This window comes from Ophidiomyces ophidiicola, assembly GCF_022830035.1.
Source record: "Ophidiomyces ophidiicola strain CBS 122913 chromosome Unknown scaffold_18, whole genome shotgun sequence".
NCBI lineage: Eukaryota > Fungi > Ascomycota > Eurotiomycetes > Onygenales > Onygenaceae > Ophidiomyces > Ophidiomyces ophidiicola.
Window position 1 is genome coordinate 226,667 of NW_026054658.1, and position 19,388 is coordinate 246,054.

A 19,388-nucleotide genomic window follows, 5' to 3' on the forward strand; every position below is an offset into this window, starting at 1 on the left:
AACCGCCATAGAATACTCCGTATATAGATTCGTGAGTCGTAGAGAACAGAATGACAGTGTGATATCTAATAATACAATTGGCCCGGCTTATGATCTTCGAGAGGGGGGGCAGTAAAGGGCCGCGGGCCATTAACTTCGGGTGCCGGCCCGGTCCCAAAATAGCTTTCAGTATAAGTATGGGGTGTAATAGGGACCCCTAGAGAAGAGCTAGCGACGGTGTTAACTTGATTGGGTGTGATATGATTGCTGTCGCTAAATGAAGGTGTCGATGTATTTGTCGATAGTATTTTTTGAACAACATCAATGTCTAGATCTGGATTGCCCCAAGGCCAGTTATCTATGCCCAAGGCGAGGGCACTTTGATCTTGAAGCCACCAATCTCGACTCTCTTCTACGAGATTATCAAGGGTTGGAAAACAAGAATATTGAGGGGCCTCTATATTAGAAGGTATAGTATTCGTGACTGGCAAGGTTACCGGAGCGTCCTCGCCTTGTAATTTTGCCCCCGCACTTACTTCTAAGAAAGGGTTGGTTGCCGTAGGTACCTGGGGTGAGTTGCTTTGTATGTGTTGGGATAGTATATGTGTAGACGTGAAATCTTCGCCTCGATGGTCTGACTGCGGATGATGTGCTATAACAGAATGTCTGGCCTGCACAGCCGGAGACTGGCTAGTAAATACAAGAGAAACCTGAGGGCTTTCTTCCGGGGTCGATCCACGGGTAGATGCGACAGACGGAGCCTCGCAACTTGTCAATTTAATTGATTCATCCGAAGTGGATGGAGAGTGTACTTGGTCCCAAGAGGCCCAGGAACCAAATTTGGCATGCGACCGCTCTAACACAGCAGCTGCCTCTGCAGGAAGAGCAACATTCCATTTCTGGGCAGATAAGTCTAATATCCGCAGCGTTCTGCGAGCGCAAGGCCAGCTATCTGCAATTTCCTCTAGATTTTTAAGGCCATATATAATATCGCGTTTGGCAGTTTTATCGGGAAGATTGAGGAGATGGATTGTGCAGGCAGAATGCACGATATACACCGCAACATTGCAGATTTGACGCAGGCCATAAGTCCGTTTATAGATTCGAAGAAGACGCGATATTGTGATGGCGCTTTGAGTACACAGTTTTCTTGGCGAGACATGTTGCGGGAGTGGAGAAGTGGCTTTTGTGTACTTCAAAAAGGGTCTGTACAAGTGTATGTACAGAAGTTGAAAGAACATACTACAGAGATGTAAGCAATCGAACATTGGCTCCACTTGCTTCAATGAATAATATTGACTTACTGCATTAGCAAGACCTGAGGTAGCTGGCCATCTTTTGGCTCCATTTCTTTGGGAAGGCACTTTTTCCATGCTTCTAATCTTGTGTGCAATTGGCTTAACCTTCGTAGCTCCTCTTGTTTCCCCATATGCCGGTTTACAGGGATAGGGTTGTAGAAGCTTGACATCAAATCGCTGCTTATTTCACACAGTTTGGAAATCTGCAAAGCAACAGCACGCGTTCGTGCAGGTTGAACATGCTCCCGTGAAACACCGGAATCAGTGTAGGGGGACCAATTTTCTGAATCTTCTTCTGGAAAAACTTCTGCTTTTGGTGCAGTAATCTGTGCGCCCGATAGTTGAGGTTGCCGACCTAAGTAATTTGACCAACATCTATGGTACTGTCAGAAAGTGAAAAACCTAAGAGGAGAAGTGAGGACAGACTTATCAAATAAATAGCACCCCCAGAATGTTATCCTACGAGCGTCGATGTCTTCATCTTTCAGTCGGTTGGAGCCAATTCCTGTCGCATCCACGTTTAAACCAAGGTCATACGCCATTCGAAAACTCATGCCACTGTATACCCAACCAGAACCTTCTCTGCCACAGCCTGCTTCCCGTACGGACATGAGTGCGAAAGCTTGCACATTGCAAAGCCTAGCTTTCTCGTGTTCATCATTTTCTAAAGTTAATCGCTTCGCTTCCCGAAAAAAATGGTCACCTGCAGTCCCCGAGTCGTTCGGGTCTTCACGCGCAGAAGGCCATGCGCTAAAATGACAGCCAAGTGCGAGCATGGAATTGACAAGTAATGCTGAACAGTGTTGGCTAGGCCGACCACGTACGTAATCTCGATAGAACAAGCTTTTCGACAGGGTAGTGAAATAGGGGTAATGCCACGTAAAGTACATTGTAAGAAGATGGCAAATCAACTCTTTATTTTTTGTAACTGTAGTCCAGCATGTAATAAGGTTATCGGAAGGATGCTGATTCTCTCCAGAACGGACCATGCCCGAATCAGAATCGTCAGGGTCGGGGCTCATCGGCAAGAATACTAGATTTGAGGTTCCTCCAACATATTTAACAGTTCCATCAAGTCGAAGTTCGCTCATTCTCCCTGCCAACTCCGATTCAAATTGCGGTACACTCGCTATTGCAGATTGATCATCCTCCTGAGGGAGAGGTTGTGGCTCAATGTCACATGGCTTAGACTGTCGTTTCAGGATGGACTCCGCTACAGCCTCCAGGTCATTACTCATGCGCATCTGCCGAACAAGGTCCCAGGCGTCATCTTCATCATAATTGAGAATAGCTTCCACTAGAGTCTGAAGAGTGGAGTTGCGGTTCTTCAAGTTGTCAATATGTTGCTTGTAAACCCCTTTTCGTCGATGGTCCGAGTTCGGGTCGTAAATGCCTTATATTAAATGTAAGTGATGAAGTTCTTTGAGCGGGTTGGGGCCCATACATGGCGTGTGGTAAACTGAAGAGCAAGCAGCACAACTAGGCGTGTTCCCGTCACACTTGGAATTCGTATTAGCAAAATCACAGCTCCAAAGCTAATAGCCCCAAACCAACCTTAGATTTACGTTTTCTGCATGCAATGCACGCTGTTGAAACGCATCTTCTTTTCGGAGCAGGTGTCTTATTCTGGTTCTTGGCGTTCGACTTTTGCTTTCCGGAGGCTCGAGGTTCAGGTGGTGCCGAAGCGCACAGAGCGTCACTTTCTGCCATCCCTAAGTCTATATGCTAGATAACATAAATTATGTTCTTAAATTATATCTTGCGCGGCGATTTGCACCCCATTCGCTGACTCGACAAAAGCTTCGATTGAGGACCGAGGACGACGGAGGGAGGTGCGCGCATAAATAATTTGTAGAGTGGTCAACTACTATCAGAATATAAGCACAAAAATGAGGATACCATCAAATAAGTCGAGAGATGGGCGAAATTGCGTGTATGTCACATACCCACCCAGCGGCTTTTTAAAGTCCCTTCGAAGGCTGAGAGTGTCTGCAAGGGAAATTCTTCGAGTTAAGGAATCAAAGAATATCCATGATGCATGGGCCACGACACATAATGGAAGGCTCTGGCAGCGTTCTGCAGTAATGCTCTGCCGCGGTGATAGTATCACAGTCGATCGACACAGATTCTGGGGACGATCAACCCCACGAGGCGGCTAACCGCGTTAGGATGGCGTTGCAGGGGAGCTCGCCGAGCCGACGCTAAAACCTGCCTGGGATTCTGGCCAATGGACTAACTACCAGTTAGTTAACCAAGTTCACGAAGAGCCACGCAGTACGGAGTACGGAGTACCTCTCTGTTCTCCTAGACAGAAAATAATCGAACCAGTGAAGGCAGCATGGGACAACTAGGATGGAATAGACCGAGGCGCCCACTTTCTGGAGTGTCTTAAGGTTTGGTTTTGCCAAAATTAGGTTTGATGTAGACGGACAATGATGATTTTTACCGGCTACAATAGATCATTCTGAGTTGCAACTTGGGAACGAAGTTCCTTGTCTATATCTCTTCCAGACCTATCATCTATTATAACCTTTCAGTATTGAATTTCTTTTTCTGTGATTTCTTTCTCCCAATAGCCGGTATTTATTCTCCTATCAACCATTATTTCAAGGGTTTTTTGGCGGCAAAGTTCCTCAAATCCAGGATATTTGTATGTACACACAGATCTTTAATATTACAACTAGATACATACATTTCAGTGCGGCAGTAGCTAGAACTCACTATCTCTTCAATGCGATGGAATCTCTCGACGTAGACTTTTTTTATATTAAGTCCTTCTGGGCTATGGAAAGGCAGGGAAGAAAAATTGTCAAGGATATGAGGAGATGATTGGAGGAAGGTAACTGCTTCCTTTACTCCCAGGACTTGATAGCTGTTTAATAGGCCTTACATTAAATGCTATTGCTCTCATTGGGAGAGGCAGTGATTGATCTCTAGGCCAAAAGCATACGGTATTAACACCAAGTAGCCTTAAGAAATATTTTTATTTTATAACAAGTTGTTCACCCTAATATCAATTAAATGAGTAAAAACAAACATTCATAACATGAGACAGGGAGTAAAAGGAGACTTAACATTTCAAACAGAACTCTCTGTGAGAACCACTCAGTCCATTCTTAATAAATACTGTATACAACGCAAGGGGTGGGTGGATATTTTGCTAGAATGACAGCAATCTTCTGTTTCAAGTAGCTTGTAGAAGAGTGCTCCGTATGAGAGGCATCAATGTTACATTGCAGCTCGGCCGAGGAGTAATTACTTTGTCAATACTCTGTACTATATACCCAGTTGGGCAAACACCCTTTTTAAATAAGCCTCATTCGGTTGGCTACTGTAGGTTAGGCAGTTACGCATATACGGAGTACTTCGTAGTTGACTAGGTAACTCGGCTACTCTAGGTGGTTTACGTATTTAACAAACTAGGTAGTTATTTATAGTTAGTTAAGGTTTAGCGTCTGGGGTTAAAAAGCTTGTTTCCATGCTGTCGAAAAAGTCGTGATACTAAATAGCAGAGCCGTCCAGCCCACTCGACTTACAGGAGATTCAAGGGCTCAGGCCACTCACAGTATGAGATGCCAGCCAAAATAACAAGAAATGTAATGGAGCTATTTATTTTATAGCTATCACAAGTGTGTATTTTAAGTGTCTAGCCCTTTTGCGCCCGTCCCACTACCAAACCTAGAATACAAAGGGGATATATACGGGAATACGAGAACAAAAGTAAGACAAGGGAAAAGAATGCAGAGACTGTTAGGGCGGACCGACGAGGTTCCGGATTTGCTGAAGCTAAGGTACCGTGATATTTACCGAATCAGGGTGACTATCTGAAGCATTAACCAGGGTGTGACTAGATATATTCTCAAGGGAATCACCAACGCCGCTCACTAAAGTAGAACTAGAGGTTTCGATCAGCTCGTAGAAGAGCATGAAAACACCGCCTTGAGACATTACCGAATCCTTGCTGACTGGATAGACATCGGCGTCGTTCATTTCAAACCATTGCTCTTTCCCATCAACATGCTTAGCACAATTCTCAATCAAGTCAGTGTTTGCTATTGGGATAGACATCTTCTTGTAACAAACATAGTGTCCATCATCATGTCTACCGTAATGTGTTATGGCCGCGCGTAACTCATACTTTCTGTTAGAGGACCGAAACTTTGCATCAGGAGAAGAAAGCATTGGTTTCGTAGGGTCGGTTTCCCAACTTTCAGCAGTAGGGTCACTCGATAGATCGTTTTCCTTACTACCGAGACACCATTCGTCTATATCCAAAATGTCTGGGAATATAACTCGGGCGTAGTTTTTTCTTAGTACACCAGTAAACTCATCAAACACGCTTCTATTTATGTGAATAACAAGTGACTCAGGCGCCCTCGCGATGACTGACTGCCTTGACTTCGTGGTGGAGACTCGGGCTTTTGAGTTTATGCGACATTTTTCAGAGAGTGTACTTTCCGAAAAATCTTCGTCTCGAAGAGCCTGTTGAACAATTTCGAGTCTAGATTTTGTAAGTGTATGGAAGACTTGTTTCTGTGTTTTTTGATCGAAGTCAAGTTCAGAATCTTGAGATTCTAGTTTCTCAACGAATTCTATTAAGGCATCCCTGGTTCGCAAAAGAGTGCACTTAGCACACTCAACCCCTTCAATAGGCTCGAGTGCAGTATAATCATCCAGACAATCTCTCAAGTCATACTCCGGACGCTGAGCGAGAGGAACTGTAAGGCATGTAAATGGAATCAGAGACAGGCCTTCGCAGTATCCGCAAGTCATACACCCTACTCGCTGAGCAGCGAGTCCTTCCAGGGGGCTATGATGGAGGCTAGTCACTTCCGAAGATACATTTTTGCTTGAAACATCTCGAGAATGAGCCTGGGGAAGAACAGAGGGCTTTTCAGATGGTTGAGATTCTAGTTTAAGCCCATGGCCGATAAGTCTCAGCTTAGACGCTTGGCATGCTTCTCTATCGATTTGCTCCATAACTTTCGAGTAATATTCCTGTGCATCTTGTTGTTGCCAGCTACACATAGACTTGAGTTCTTTTGGAAGCCATAGCATCCCACCGCGATATGAGAGCTGGTTGAGTTGAATGATCATCTCTGCTAGTGATAAATGTGTTGACATCTTCTGCGTTCCATATTCCTGTAAGTTGTACTCCAAGAAAAGCTTCAATCGACGAAGGGAAGCAAATCCCTGAATAACGCTGTTCTGATAACAAGAATTGTTGATATTCCCCAGTCCTTGAGGAGTCAGAACTTTAGGGCGAGAGTAAACCAAATCTGTAGCACCACCATTGACAGTTGGAGAAAAGAATGATGTATTTCCCAAATTCAGGACCCTTCTAATCGCTTCCTCCTTAGCTGCTTCCCGTGCAGGTCCTCGTAGCAGTTGAATATCGTTTAGCTTAGACTTCGCAGAAGGATTCTTATCCAAAGCAACAACAAGGGATGTAGGAGAAAGCATTACGATGAGTTTCCAAACTAGCCTAGAGAAGGCAAATGGCGGCAGGATCCTCAGGTAGAGGAGAAAGTGGTAGGCGAATATCACGGCCGCAAAAGCGTACGCTATCGAGGAGGCGTACGGTGCGCATTGGGTAACAGTAGTATCAGGATAGTCCTGGTCTTCAAACTTCGATGGAGTATAAGAAAGGCTTAGTTTGTATTGTGCGCTCATCGTTTACGGAAAACGGCAGGCGAGCGAGAGGTAGCCCGGAACGCATTGGGAAGGATCAGGAGGACAAACCCCACTGGTTGTTAGCCATTAGAAGACAATCGATGATAGATAAACGGTAATGGTTGGACCCGCCAATTGCTGGGGGTTAGTACGATGTTTAGCACAGGAGGCGGTAGTTCTGTTTGTGATTCTCGTCTTGTTGGAATAGATAAACGGGCATCACGATTACGCTTTCTGGCAATGAATTTATGTATCTGGGCTGCTACTAGCACTCATGCGGTATAGCGTTCATTTACTGTATTGTAATGTTCATTATGACGGTAGGTACCCAAATACCTATATGTACACGGGCAGAGCTCGCTCACTTCGTTCGCTGCTCATCCCTTGCTAGTAGCTGCTAATAAAAGTGCTCCTGCCAGAATTCTCTAAGCAAACTGCAAGTAAAAAGGGCACAGAGCTGCCCCAGGCTCTGTACCTGTTTGAGTTTTGAGTCCAGGATGAATAATAAAATTGTTTGCTGATTAAGCAGAATCTTACTTTGTCATGAATGATTAGTAAAGATGGGCATGGCTTTGGCCCAATCACAGTAGTAAGATGGACATTAGGGCTAGGGTTTTACGTAACTACATTTTCCGTACTCCGTACAGAGGAGCTAAGATAGCTAACTACGGAGTACCTACGGAGTTTACTTACCTCATCATCTCAGACGCGTGCTGTTAAGGTTCTTTAGCGCGAATTTAGTGTTTTGAACTAACCCATTCGGGTAATTCAGCCAGAACCTGACCAGCACAGCGTCTGAGCCGGTTTTCACAAAAATAGGAGGAACTCCAGAATTCCCATACAAATTTGGAATTTGCAATTTGAGCTGGTAATCTCAACATTGAATGTCTGATTTCAAGAACTTGATACAATATGAGTTACTATGGGCTCCCTTTATTACTTCAGATCTACAATATCTACTACATCTGGTTCAACCTGCTCCGCATCGCCAGATTTTTCTGTTTGGTTACCCAATTGGGAAATATAAGGTAGAGGATGATTACTCCATGGTTTTTCAAATAAATAAAAATTTTAAATTGGGTATAACTTTATATAACTATCAGCTACTCTCAGCTCTAGTATGAAGATTCTAAGAGCTGTGGTGGTTGAATGGTTGAGCAAAATGGAAATTTCAGACTGCACCCGTCACAAAATGGGTGGCCTTGGGAGAAGTCTTATACTAAAAGAATTAGTAAATTTTTTAATTTTTTTTTTGGACAAAGTGGTTGCTCACCTATTTCTGAACAATGATACGCATCGCTTTTGACAGTATTAAATGTGGTGGTTGAGTTATTGAATGGCCATAGTTGAAGAAAAGTGGTGTCGCAGCGATGAAAACTGGCTCAGACCTTCAATGGATGTTGAAGAGTAGTCTCAATTCAGCCTAGTGTATCTTGGCATAGCCCCACCCTAGTTAGTAGGAGACGGCTCTTCAACATACGGTGAAGGTCTGAGGTTATGAGGCAACTACGGAGTACTCCGTACGTATTGAAAGGCATACCATAACTAGATATGCTAACCTACTTTGGATTAGTTAACTACTAGCTAATTTACTGTTGCCTACGGGGAGGCAGCTACCATACAAAATATTTACTATCCGAAAACCACCTAAGAAAAGCAGCGCCGTTTGTAAATAACAGCCTATACGCAGAGTACATGGCCTCTTAACTATATAACCCGCAGATACTAAGCTATTGTTGGCCAAAATTGAGAATAATGGACAATTTAAATATACAGCAGGAGACGGAGACGGAGCTCGATGAGAAGTATGTGCGGAGTAGCTACATACAAAATACTCCTAATTAATGATATCTGAATATTGATCAACTTGCCTAGATACCCCAATCGCCCACATAACAAGCACCCAACCCTACCATTTCATGAACTGTTTACTAGTCTTTTCAATCCCCTAAATGAAAACAAGAAAAAGCCAACAGGTTCCACTGTAATGTGTCGAAAATTAGGGCCTAGGAGCAATACTGGCATGAAAAATCTTTCACCCCAAGAGTTGCGACGTGATATTATTCAGCGCTTTATTTCAAGGTGGAGAAATGAAGTTGGAGATGACATCTATCCCGCCTTTCGTTTAATCATCCCCGAGAAAGACCGGGATCGTGCAATGTATGGCCTTAAGGAGAAAACCATCGGAAAATTGTTTGTTAAGATTATGAAAATTGATAAAAATTCCGAAGATGGTTTTAGTTTACTGAATTGGAAATTGCCCAGCCAAAGTATGGCTAGTCGAATGGCTGGAGATTTTGCTGGCCGTTGCTATGAGGTAATCTCGAAGCGACCTATGAAATCAGATGTGGGCACTATGACGATTCAAGATGTCAATGACAAACTTGACAGGCTGGCTGCGGCAAGCAAAGAAGATGAACAGTTTCTCGTTTTAGAAGAATTTTATCGAAAAATGAATCCCGAAGAGTTGATGTGGCTTGTCAGGATCATTCTCCTCCAAATGAAAGTCGGTGCTACGGAGCGCACTTTTTTCGAAATTTGGCATCCAGATGCCGAGAGCCTGTACAGCATATCGAGTAGTCTTCGGCGCGTTTGCTGGGAGCTACATGATCCAAATGTTCGGCTTGAAGCCAACGAAGCGACCGTAACTCTTATGCAATGCTTTCAGCCCCAGCTAGCTCAATTTCAAATGCACTCATTCCAGCGAATGATTGACAAAATGAGGTTATCTCCCGAAGATCCCACCTTTTGGATTGAAGAGAAGCTAGATGGAGAGAGAATGCAGCTGCATATGGCTTCGGATGAATCAATACCTGGTGGTAAACGATTCAGATTTTGGTCTCGCAAAGCTAAGGATTATACCTATCTCTATGGAAATGGGTTGTTTGACAAAAATGGTGCATTAACGAGACACCTCCTAAACGCTTTTACAGATGGTGTTGTAAACATCATCCTGGATGGTGAAATGATTACCTGGGACCCAGAGCAAGATGCACCGGTGCCTTTCGGTACACTTAAAACTGCTGCGCTATCAGAGCAGAGAAATCCATTTTCGGCCACGGGACACAGGCCACTGTTTCGAATATTTGACATACTCTATTTAAATGACAAAGCATTGACGAGATATACGTTGCAAGACAGGAGAAAAGCCCTTGAAGCGAGTATAAACCCCGTTCATCGTCGTTTTGAAATTCATACCTATGAGGTGGGCCATTCTGCAGCTGATATAGAACCTCAACTCCGCAAAGTAGTCGCCGAAGCATCCGAGGGGCTCGTTCTAAAAAATCCAAATTCGCCTTATCGACTAAACGAGCGACATGATGATTGGATGAAAGTGAAGCCTGATTATATGACAGAATTCGGTGAGTCGCTAGACTGTGTTGTTGTGGGTGGCTACTTCGGGTCGGGGAAAAGAGGTGGCGCTTTGGCGACATTCCTCTGTGGCCTGAGAGTCGACGAAAGCCAGGTACGGCAAGGCGCAAATCCAATGAAATGCTACTCATTTTGCAAGGTGGGCGGGGGGTTTACAGCCGCTGATTATGCGAATATTCGTCATCATACTGATGGTAAATGGAAAGATTGGGACTCTAAAAACCCTCCAAAGGAGTTTCTCGAGCTGGCTGGCGGTGACGCACAGTATGAACGCCCTGATGTATGGATTAGACCTGATGATTCTGTCGTTTTATGTGTAAAAGCAGCAGCAGTCACCCCAAGCGATCAGTTTCGCTTGGGCCTGACAGTTCGATTTCCTCGGTTCAAACGTCTACGAATGGATAAAGACTGGCGTAGTGCTTTATCTATTCAAGAATTCATGGACTTAAAAGCAAATGCTGAACGAGAGCAACAAGAAAAGGAGTTTCGAATTGATAACTCTCGCAGAAAACGCCCCAAAAGAGCAACAAAAAAACCACTTATCATTGCCGGTTATGTTGAAGATGAACTGGCCACATACAGTGGACCCTCAGGCCATGTTTTTGACAGAATGAACTTTTGTAAATTCCCTTAATTCTGCTTTTCAATTACTTGTCTGACAATTGTTTTAGTTGTAATGACAGATGCCCTTGAGCCAAAAAAAGTGCCAAAAGTCGAACTCGAGCAGCTAATTAAAGCAAATGGCGGGAAAATTTACCAAACCAACACTGCAGCACCCAATACAGTTTGTATTGCAGAAAGAAGTATGTTAACTTACTGTAGGAGACTTGCGGTCCACAACCTAACAATACTTTAGGAACAGTTAAAGTGGCTTCTGTGCAAAAAACGGCAAAAGAAAATATAATTCGCCCGTTGTGGCTGTTTGACTGCCTCAAACAGAACGAGGTGGACAGGGGATTACCCGATTTATTGATGCCGTTAGAGCCGAGGTTGGATTTCTTGTTCCCCAAATTTGTGCTTAAATATATAGAACTGATGCTTCATTATAGGCATATGTATTATATATTAAAAGACCGAGAGCAGGAGGTAGCCGAAAATGTCGATAGGTTTTTGGACAGCTACGCCCGAGATACTTCAACGCCCGAGCTCAAAAAGGTAGCAGAGCAACCAAGGCCCTAATCGGATTGAGAAGTATATTCTGACGTTTGAAAGCTCCTGGATTCAATGCCTCGTCTCAAGAACCCTTCAACAGACCGCAGCTCGAAACTTGAGGATCAAGTCAAGTCTCGATTCGGTCTGGAAATTTCGTCCCATGAATTGCCATGTTGGCTTTTCCAAAATTGTGTCCTTTTTTTTTCAAAATACAATTTAGCAACAGCGTCCGCCCCCTTACTTGACATACAGCTCGCACTTAATCTTACGAGGTTTGCAGGGGCTGTCACAGCAGAAAGATTGGAGGATAGCGCCGTCACCCACGTTGTCACTGATCATCGTACAACTTCAAGAGACATATCCTCATTACGGTCAACAATATCGAAGAAGGTAGGAAATCGGATACCCCATCTTGTAACAATCGATTGGGTAAATGAAAGCTGGAAGGAGAAGACCCTGCTAGACGAGCAGCGTATGGAATCCCCCTCCCCACTTCGCTTTTTTTTTTTTTTTTTTTTCGCTCAAAGGAGCTATAGTAATGAAACCAGGCTGATAAAACTTCATAGGATTTGCACCAATTGCATGTTGACTCTTTGCACGCCTTGCTAACAAATATTCACCTCACATTGCTATATTTATTGCAAACCCCCAGTCGCCAAGCGAGAGATCCTCTAGGATCTGTTACAACAGCTTCGTAACTTGATACATATATACATACATGCCTACAAATTGGCACAGTATGTAGACGTTCAGGACATATTACCAAAGCCATTCTCTCCTCAACGGAACAAGTGAAGTTGCGAGGCAAGGGAGTCTGAACTTGTCTCAACAAGCTATACATAAGAACGGTGAAAATAGTCACTAGCAGAAGAATCTGGAGGTGGCTGGGTCACACCATTTCCTTCCGCTCTATCATCAGTAAAGACCTGTATAGAAAATTGAAGATTTCATTCAACTGGGATTCTGGATTTTTGTCTAACAAGGTGATAGCAACGGTCGCGTGGGCAGGAGCCGGCTCAACGGGTCCGGATGCAAGCAATGTACTCCGTAGCCACGGGACCTGGGAAACGGGCGACGTTGGCAGCGAATCGTTTGACGGGCCTAAAAATTCAAATTGCTAGGAATATTGCAGGCAAGCGTACACCTTGTCCATGATGGCTACTCATGCGCCACTGGGGAAGCAATCTCTGTTTCCATAGCGTTTTCAGGAACGTGGCGTGATAGAAGGGCGGTCTCCACCTTGCCATATTCTAGACCACTTCTTTTTTCTGGTGCTGTCTGATATTCCCCATTTGGGTTGCTCGAGCCGCTTGTGGTCTGGGGTGGCGATGACATTAGCGGGGGTGGGGACATGGATATGTTCTAACTGTATTTGGAGAGGCGCTATTTTAGCCTCCTTTAGTCAGCCCGGATCGGACATCGCGTTCTTGGCACATGACATCGGCTCGCATCCTACGGTCCTGAAGGCGAAATGTTCATTCCGCCGATCCAGAAACTGCAATGCCCCCAGTTGCAGACATCATTGTTCATGTACTCCGTTGCCCATTCGTTTCCTGTCTGTCACTGGTTGTAAGCTGAACTAGCACCTACGATCTGCACGCACGTTCGACCGATCAATCTCCTCCGTACTCCGCGCCGCGCCAATAATGGCTGACGACGACACACCTGAACTGTGCCTGGAAAAAACCTCGCTGGCGAGGGGAGCAAGGAAGAAATTCATGAAGCCGCCCGTAAAGGTTGCTTGTCTGTCATGGTAAGTGGGTTGCTGGGGCCTATCACACCCCCTAGTCGCAACCAATTGGCCGGCGCCACACTGTGCTGTAGCTGCCAATGCCTTGAAATCCAGATACTCTGACCGTTTTCTCTATATAAGTTGCGGCTAATAATGCAATGATCTATTTAGTCGTGCCTCCCGCATAAGATGCGACGGAAAGGACCCATGCTCGAGTGTATGTTTACCAATCACCCAGTGACGAAAAGAGTCGATCTCATGCTGATCACCTACAAGTGTATTCTGAAAGGGAAAGAATGCAGCTATTTACCAAGTAGACGTGGTGGCCCGAGAAAAAAGAAAGTCATTCCTGCGGCATCTGTTGCCTTGGATGTAGCGGGAAGCAAAATGTGGAGTGCTGTTCACCCCATCCCACCACTTGACGAAGGTAAGGACCAAAGACAGTCAAACTTGGATGGCTTCTAATGTTATATAGAGCTGTTTAACCAAGTTGATACCCTTGCTGTTCCTGGTGCTGGCTTGAGAGTGCTGGATTTTCCAACTGAGGTTCAGTCCATGTTTGAGGGTTTATTTATCCCTCAAGGCACGACGACCTACCCTCCCCTAGTCCAAGATACCGTTCCCATACACTCTCCTACCCCGACTCCTACTCGAGTAAGAGTCTACGGGACTGAGCAAGAAATGTCAGTGGATATCCATTTACAACATGTGTACTTAATTTCTCCTGTGCTTCAGCTAAACCAACCGCAGACTATCTGGTTACTACACATTCATTCATGACTATTTCCCCATATTTCCTCCCCCTGTCTCGCCACAACATGTCGATTCTCCTCTGGATTTTCAGCCGGCTTCTCAACTTAATTCCGATAATCCGCCGCTCATCTATCACCCTAAGTCTCCTATCACTCTCGCCATTTCTGCTATCCTCGCACGAATTCCACATCCAATGGATCCGGACCCATCTGCCCCGGAATCAGTGCTTTTAAGGCGGTCATACTCTCATAAATTCGCACGTAGTGCCCTTGAGAGCGTCGACGCAGAGTCAGAGTTGGCGGAATCCTGCGCCAGCCCTTCACAGGCGCTATCTAACGAAATATCCGTGCCTAAACGGTTACCAGTTCACATTCACACGCCTGTGGAGCTGGAGAGCATCCTTGCACTTCTTATCCTAAGTATTTACGAATATACACAACGCGGGAACCTGGTAAAAATGCGACTTCGCGCCGGCGAGGCTTATGTCCGGGCTATAAATATGTCACTTCATACCCTTGGTCGGGAAGATGACATATTTGCAGAAGGAAGACGCAGAGCTTGGTGGATGACGGTATGACAATGTTATCGATCTTTCATCTATATTCTAATACCCCATAGTTTTATTGCGTTTGTCAGGGTTCGATCGTTAGCACCACTGTAAGGCTGCAAACCCTATATTGACTCCTCGACCTGATTTTTCATGCTTACTTGTTATACAGCCTCCATCAATCCTTGCAACTGATCCTAGCTTCGTCACCCCGTATCCTAATTTTGCCGCCGATTCAGAGGTATTCTTATTCCCTTCCATAATTACGTTTTCTAAAACAGCTCTCCTAATAGCAAATTAGGCGTGGCCGATTCTGGTTCAGTCCCAACAGATCCTCGTTTCCGCCACACAGTATATATATGACCTTAACCGTGCAATACGAGGCCGACTGGATCTCGCTTGTATTTATGACAGAGTCAAGAAACTAGATGCCTGGGCATTTGCTGCCCTATCTCGAGCTGACATTCCACCTCCAACTAGTTCTCCCGGCATTGACACCTACCATTCGGAATTTATAACCGCGGATAGTATCAGGTCGATTGCACGAATAAAACTAAGCAGGTCCGTTGTGAACAGCTCAAATAACATCCTTCATTATCTTAAGTGCTGATAAAATCACCAGTGCTCGCATTAAACTACATCGGTTTCGCGCTTTTTTGGATATCCCGATATTCATTAAGAAACATTGCGATCTCACTTGCGCCAGCCTTGGTCCTACTGGAACCGAAAGAGCTTTTTCAGATTTGCCCCAAGGCAATTCCAAATTCTCATGCTGCGAATCACTCTCGCAGGTGCCAGTTCTTAGCGAGACGTCGTCTGTCTCCCCTGCCTCAAGTGTTTCAGCACAATCCTGGGTTTCCGAAGACACATTTCCATTCCCTACGTACGTATCGACGGAGATATGCCTAAAGTCGGCTCTTACTATTGCACAAATGTTTCATAGCCTGCCATACCCACAACCCATCTATGCTGATGTGTCATTTCGACCCTCCTGTGACCCTATGCCTCGCACAATGCCATCATTTGCGTGCTGTGCGATGCAGAGCAGCTATGCCATGCTTATGTTATATTATAAATCCCGTGTTATTAAATACGGATCAGAGAAGAATCCTTTGGATGATGCCGATCAGTTACACCAGAAACTTCAGCATGGCCTGGAATGTGTAATCGGTGCCGTTAAAAATTATTCCATTGCTTTTGAAGCTCTAGATGGAATGCGAGGTTCGCCTTTATGACTCTTGATATAAATTGATTTCTAACATTACTTCTAGATGAAATCGAAGGGGCTTTTTTGACTGCTTTCCCAGACTAACCTTTGGCCAACATTGCGAAGTGCAACGATCCCGATGACGCAATATGCCACTTTCCGTTGAGATACGGCGATACTGGTCCCGTAGTAACACCCTTGTCATGCAACAATGTTATTTAAGAGATAATGATGCAACGATCTCCCTTTGATTTCTTTTCTGTCACAAAATCTGAAGTTTATTCAAGTATCACGTACTTCTTTCTTTTCTGAGGTACTTGAAAGGTCTTGGAATATACCCTATACTTCTTTTCTTTCCTTTTCCTTTCTTTTCGGCACCGTTTTGACCTTTCACCTTTTTGTTTCTGGGTGGCAAGAACTAATTGCTCGTTATTTAAAGGCTAGAAGCGGATACTTACGGCACAGCATGTTCTAAATATTAGAATGGCGACTAAATTCTGTCTGCATATCATTCTCATAGTTTGCCTTTTTATATTTGTATACTGATACATACCTTTCAAAAATACAGCTGATATTGCCTCAAGGGGTTAGATTTTCCATGATTTCTAGCAGTTTAAATTTTGTGTCTATGCCTGTTTGGCAAAACAGAGCTATCCAATTGAAATCCATAGTTTGCTCACCACCATCTATACATATCTAGGATCAAATTACAACAAATAAAGGTAAGTTACTGACACCTGCAAACATGGATTTTACCACCCCAAGCGGGCAAAAAATGAGGTATATATGGCGTGACAAAAATGGCATTAAATAGGGACATCTTTCACCATATTTGTAAAAGTGGATCAGAGTTTGGACCGGATACCTTCCAATCGAAACTTCACATCTTTGAGCACTTTGGTAGATGGCTTCCAGTCATCAAACTGTTTCAAAAGTTGGGCGGTTTCTACAGATAATTTCCTCCGAACATATTCTTCTTCGAGAACACCGCGCATTGCGAAAGGAAGAATATAGGGGTTTGCGGAGGATGAAGTGCGAGGTGTATGTATTTTGAGCATGCAGTCAGGGATAGATGTCGTTTCAAGAGTAAACTGGATGCAGAGTCTGGTCGAAATAGGGTGAGAATTTATCTAATGATAGAGGAAGTAGAGTGGAAAGCTTACCGGTAGACCGCCTCATCGTCGTAGAGTCGAGAGTGGCCTTCTCCGGTATATAAGCTACCGGCTAGAGGGGAGCTAAGCTCGCGAATCAGACCGTGGTCGGATACTCCGAGATTACGAAGCTTCATTGAGAAGCCAACTAGGTGAGAAAGACTTCACACGCCCATGAACAGTAAGTCGTTGTTTCCAAAATGCAGAATACGGAAGGGTAACCTACAAACTTGGGGCATGAACTCTACCATCAACAAATACGGCGCGATAAATATGAGGATGAGAAACTGTAGCAAAAGTAGAAGACTATTTCTCTTGTTATTTCTGAATTTAACCTCAGTGTATAGGTCACATACCTCTAGCGATACTAACTGGTCGTCTATACTGCCAATGTACGTTATTCTGACACCATAATCAAGGACTTTCTCCAGAGCCATTGAATATGCTTGCGAAACCTTGCTGTTCGGGTTTGTAAAGTCAAAAAGCTCTCCAGCAGAGCCGCTAATCCATCTTGATCTATACTCTGGAAAAGGACCGAGATTAATCCCCGCCATTGCACAGATACCAATTCTTGTGGCATTAACACAACCAAAGGAAACCAATTTTGCAACCAGCATGGTGGCTACAGGTACCCCCTGACTATGGCAGGATATCATAATAAAATCGGCGGTCCGTATGTGATCGATCCAATTCAGAAGCAGCTTCCACAAAAGGTCGACTCGCTCAGAAATACGGCCCTCTCCTTCTAGGGCTATCTTTTCAACCTGACACGGCAAATTATTGCTTGATGCCCATTGTAAGATAGCCTTTTCTGCCATAGTAGCAAATTTTACAGACGTTCCAGTAGGCTGGCCAATTATATTTCGTATCAAAGGTGCAGGAAAATAGCCATGAATGCCAATTGACAACGCTTTCTTAATCTTCGGACGCTCTGGCGTGCGTAAAACATGGCTAGTATCCAGAGTCTTACCATAATATACCAGTCGCCCCAGTTGCTGAAAAATTCCAGGGCGTTCTTGCAAAGGAAACGTATGCTCAAAAGCAGGTAGAACTTCATTCGGTGGCAACAACTGTGACTGTTTTACGGCCAGGGCAGCCCCTTTTAGTTCAGGGTTTTCAGAAGAAAGCTCCGGAGAAACAAGGTCTTCAGCAACAGTCTGCGCTGAATCGGTTTTGGCAGTCTTTTTAGCCTTGGGTTTTGGCAAGGGTGGTGCAGCTTCAGAGCCGGCATTTTTGGGCGACAGTGTGTGCGGAGGTGTACTAGGGGTTGTTTCTAACGCGGTACCGGATGAATTCCGAGAATTAATTTGCACAACTTCTTGGTCTTTGTTTTCTCGTGACCAAAAGAGCCAACTCATAGATTTTGGGGCGTCGTTCTCGAGGCTGGCACTATCACACGATACATTTGCCCGCGGCGGTATATTTTCGTCCTGGTTTGGTGACGATTGGCTACGGGGCAATATTGGATTATTTTCATCCGGCTCACATGCCTCAGTTTGTTCTGTCGCCTTGGAGTCTTCTGGTTCTGTAGTTGTGGGGTTTCCGGCCCAAATGTACAACCAGGATTTTTTTGGCCGTATATTTCCTTCTGGAGAGTTTATGATGCCGGTATCTGCCTTAATGGCGCCCTGGGAAGAGTCCAGCTGGTCAATAGTATTACCTTCTGTGGGTGCTGGTTTAGGACGGTGATCGACATCTAATGTTGCCTGTTCCGCAGTTCCAGAATTAGTGTCAATATCCGCAGGGTCCGGATTGCGTAAAAGCCAGGTGAACCAGCCCGAGGACCGATCCAAGTTAGACTCTTGGAACTGTTTTTCTACGATGGAACCCGATGTCAGGGGCTCTTCATTTGTGGTGTCAATGGATTGTGGATTATTTTCGCTTTCAACTTCCTTTACTTTTTTCACATCTATCGACGTAACGAAAGCTTCATTTTTATTGCCATCTTTCCTGTTTCCAGATGTCACAATCAGAGGATGTTCTTCGACCCGATCTGAATCAGGAGCCGACCCTGTGGAGGAGATGTGTATTCGTGTAGTGGTTACCTCGGCGGGGAGAGATCTTGCTGATGCTTGTCCTTTCTTCATAAGGCCTATGGAGTAGGCTCTGGCCAATCGTGAAGAGGAAATGTGAGTTTGAAATCGTTTGGGTACTGTTGTGGCCGTTGCGGAAGCCGTCTCTTGGGCGACTTTGGCGACTTCAGTGACTGGTGGTGCTGTTATCTTCCGAAGCCAGGATTTCCAGTACCACACCTGATCCATATCAGCACGAATGTAGAGAGTAAGAATAGTATTGTCACCTACTGTGGCATCCTCTGTCTCTGTCACTGGAGAGCCCGACTGTCGCAGCCGTGTTTCCAAGAGTGGGCCAAGTTGTTGGTTTTGTTGCCGATTCGCCTGCTTCTGAGGCTCCATAAGCGTTATGAGATCCTAGAAACAGACATCACAAGAAAGTCGATGCTCCGTCAAAACCCGTCTAATTAACGAAGATCATCTTCTTGAGCCTGGAGCTGGCCGTCATTGGC

General features: G+C 44.8%; 5 protein-coding genes across 5 annotated transcripts; 2 read left to right on the forward strand and 3 right to left on the reverse strand.

The window, feature by feature from the left end:
- Positions 1-65: 65 nt before the first annotated feature.
- Positions 66-2,987, reverse strand: LOZ57_004437 (uncharacterized protein; the record flags this gene model as incomplete). The annotated part of the gene is made up of 5 exons (XM_049253480.1): positions 66-1,221; positions 1,284-1,652; positions 1,704-2,670; positions 2,722-2,776; positions 2,832-2,987. 5 exons carry the CDS (start codon positions 2,985-2,987, stop codon positions 66-68), a joined length of 2,703 nt encoding a protein of 900 aa, XP_049107562.1.
- Positions 2,988-5,063: 2,076 nt separating this feature from the next.
- On the reverse strand, positions 5,064-6,950 carry UBP1 (ubiquitin-specific protease ubp1; the record flags this gene model as incomplete). Its single annotated transcript, XM_049253481.1, has 1 exon — positions 5,064-6,950. The coding sequence occupies one exon, from the start codon at positions 6,948-6,950 to the stop codon at positions 5,064-5,066; it is 1,887 nt and encodes a 628-aa protein (XP_049107563.1).
- A 1,755-nt stretch (positions 6,951-8,705) lies between these two features.
- LIG4 (DNA ligase (ATP)) lies at positions 8,706-12,027 on the forward strand (the record flags this gene model as incomplete). Its single annotated transcript, XM_049253482.1, has 7 exons — positions 8,706-8,755; positions 8,826-10,942; positions 10,994-11,125; positions 11,179-11,311; positions 11,372-11,477; positions 11,535-11,946; positions 12,023-12,027. 7 exons carry the CDS (start codon positions 8,706-8,708, stop codon positions 12,025-12,027), a joined length of 2,955 nt encoding a protein of 984 aa, XP_049107564.1.
- Positions 12,028-13,120: 1,093 nt separating this feature from the next.
- LOZ57_004440 (uncharacterized protein) lies at positions 13,121-15,818 on the forward strand (the record flags this gene model as incomplete). Its single annotated transcript, XM_049253483.1, has 9 exons — positions 13,121-13,210; positions 13,396-13,633; positions 13,682-13,889; positions 13,957-14,530; positions 14,596-14,616; positions 14,679-14,747; positions 14,808-15,067; positions 15,129-15,727; positions 15,778-15,818. The coding sequence occupies 9 exons, from the start codon at positions 13,121-13,123 to the stop codon at positions 15,816-15,818; spliced, it is 2,100 nt and encodes a 699-aa protein (XP_049107565.1).
- Positions 15,819-16,558: 740 nt separating this feature from the next.
- LOZ57_004441 (uncharacterized protein) lies at positions 16,559-19,278 on the reverse strand (the record flags this gene model as incomplete). Its single annotated transcript, XM_049253484.1, has 4 exons — positions 16,559-16,817; positions 16,877-17,026; positions 17,091-17,170; positions 17,221-19,278. The coding sequence occupies 4 exons, from the start codon at positions 19,276-19,278 to the stop codon at positions 16,559-16,561; spliced, it is 2,547 nt and encodes an 848-aa protein (XP_049107566.1).
- Positions 19,279-19,388: the final 110 nt, after the last annotated feature.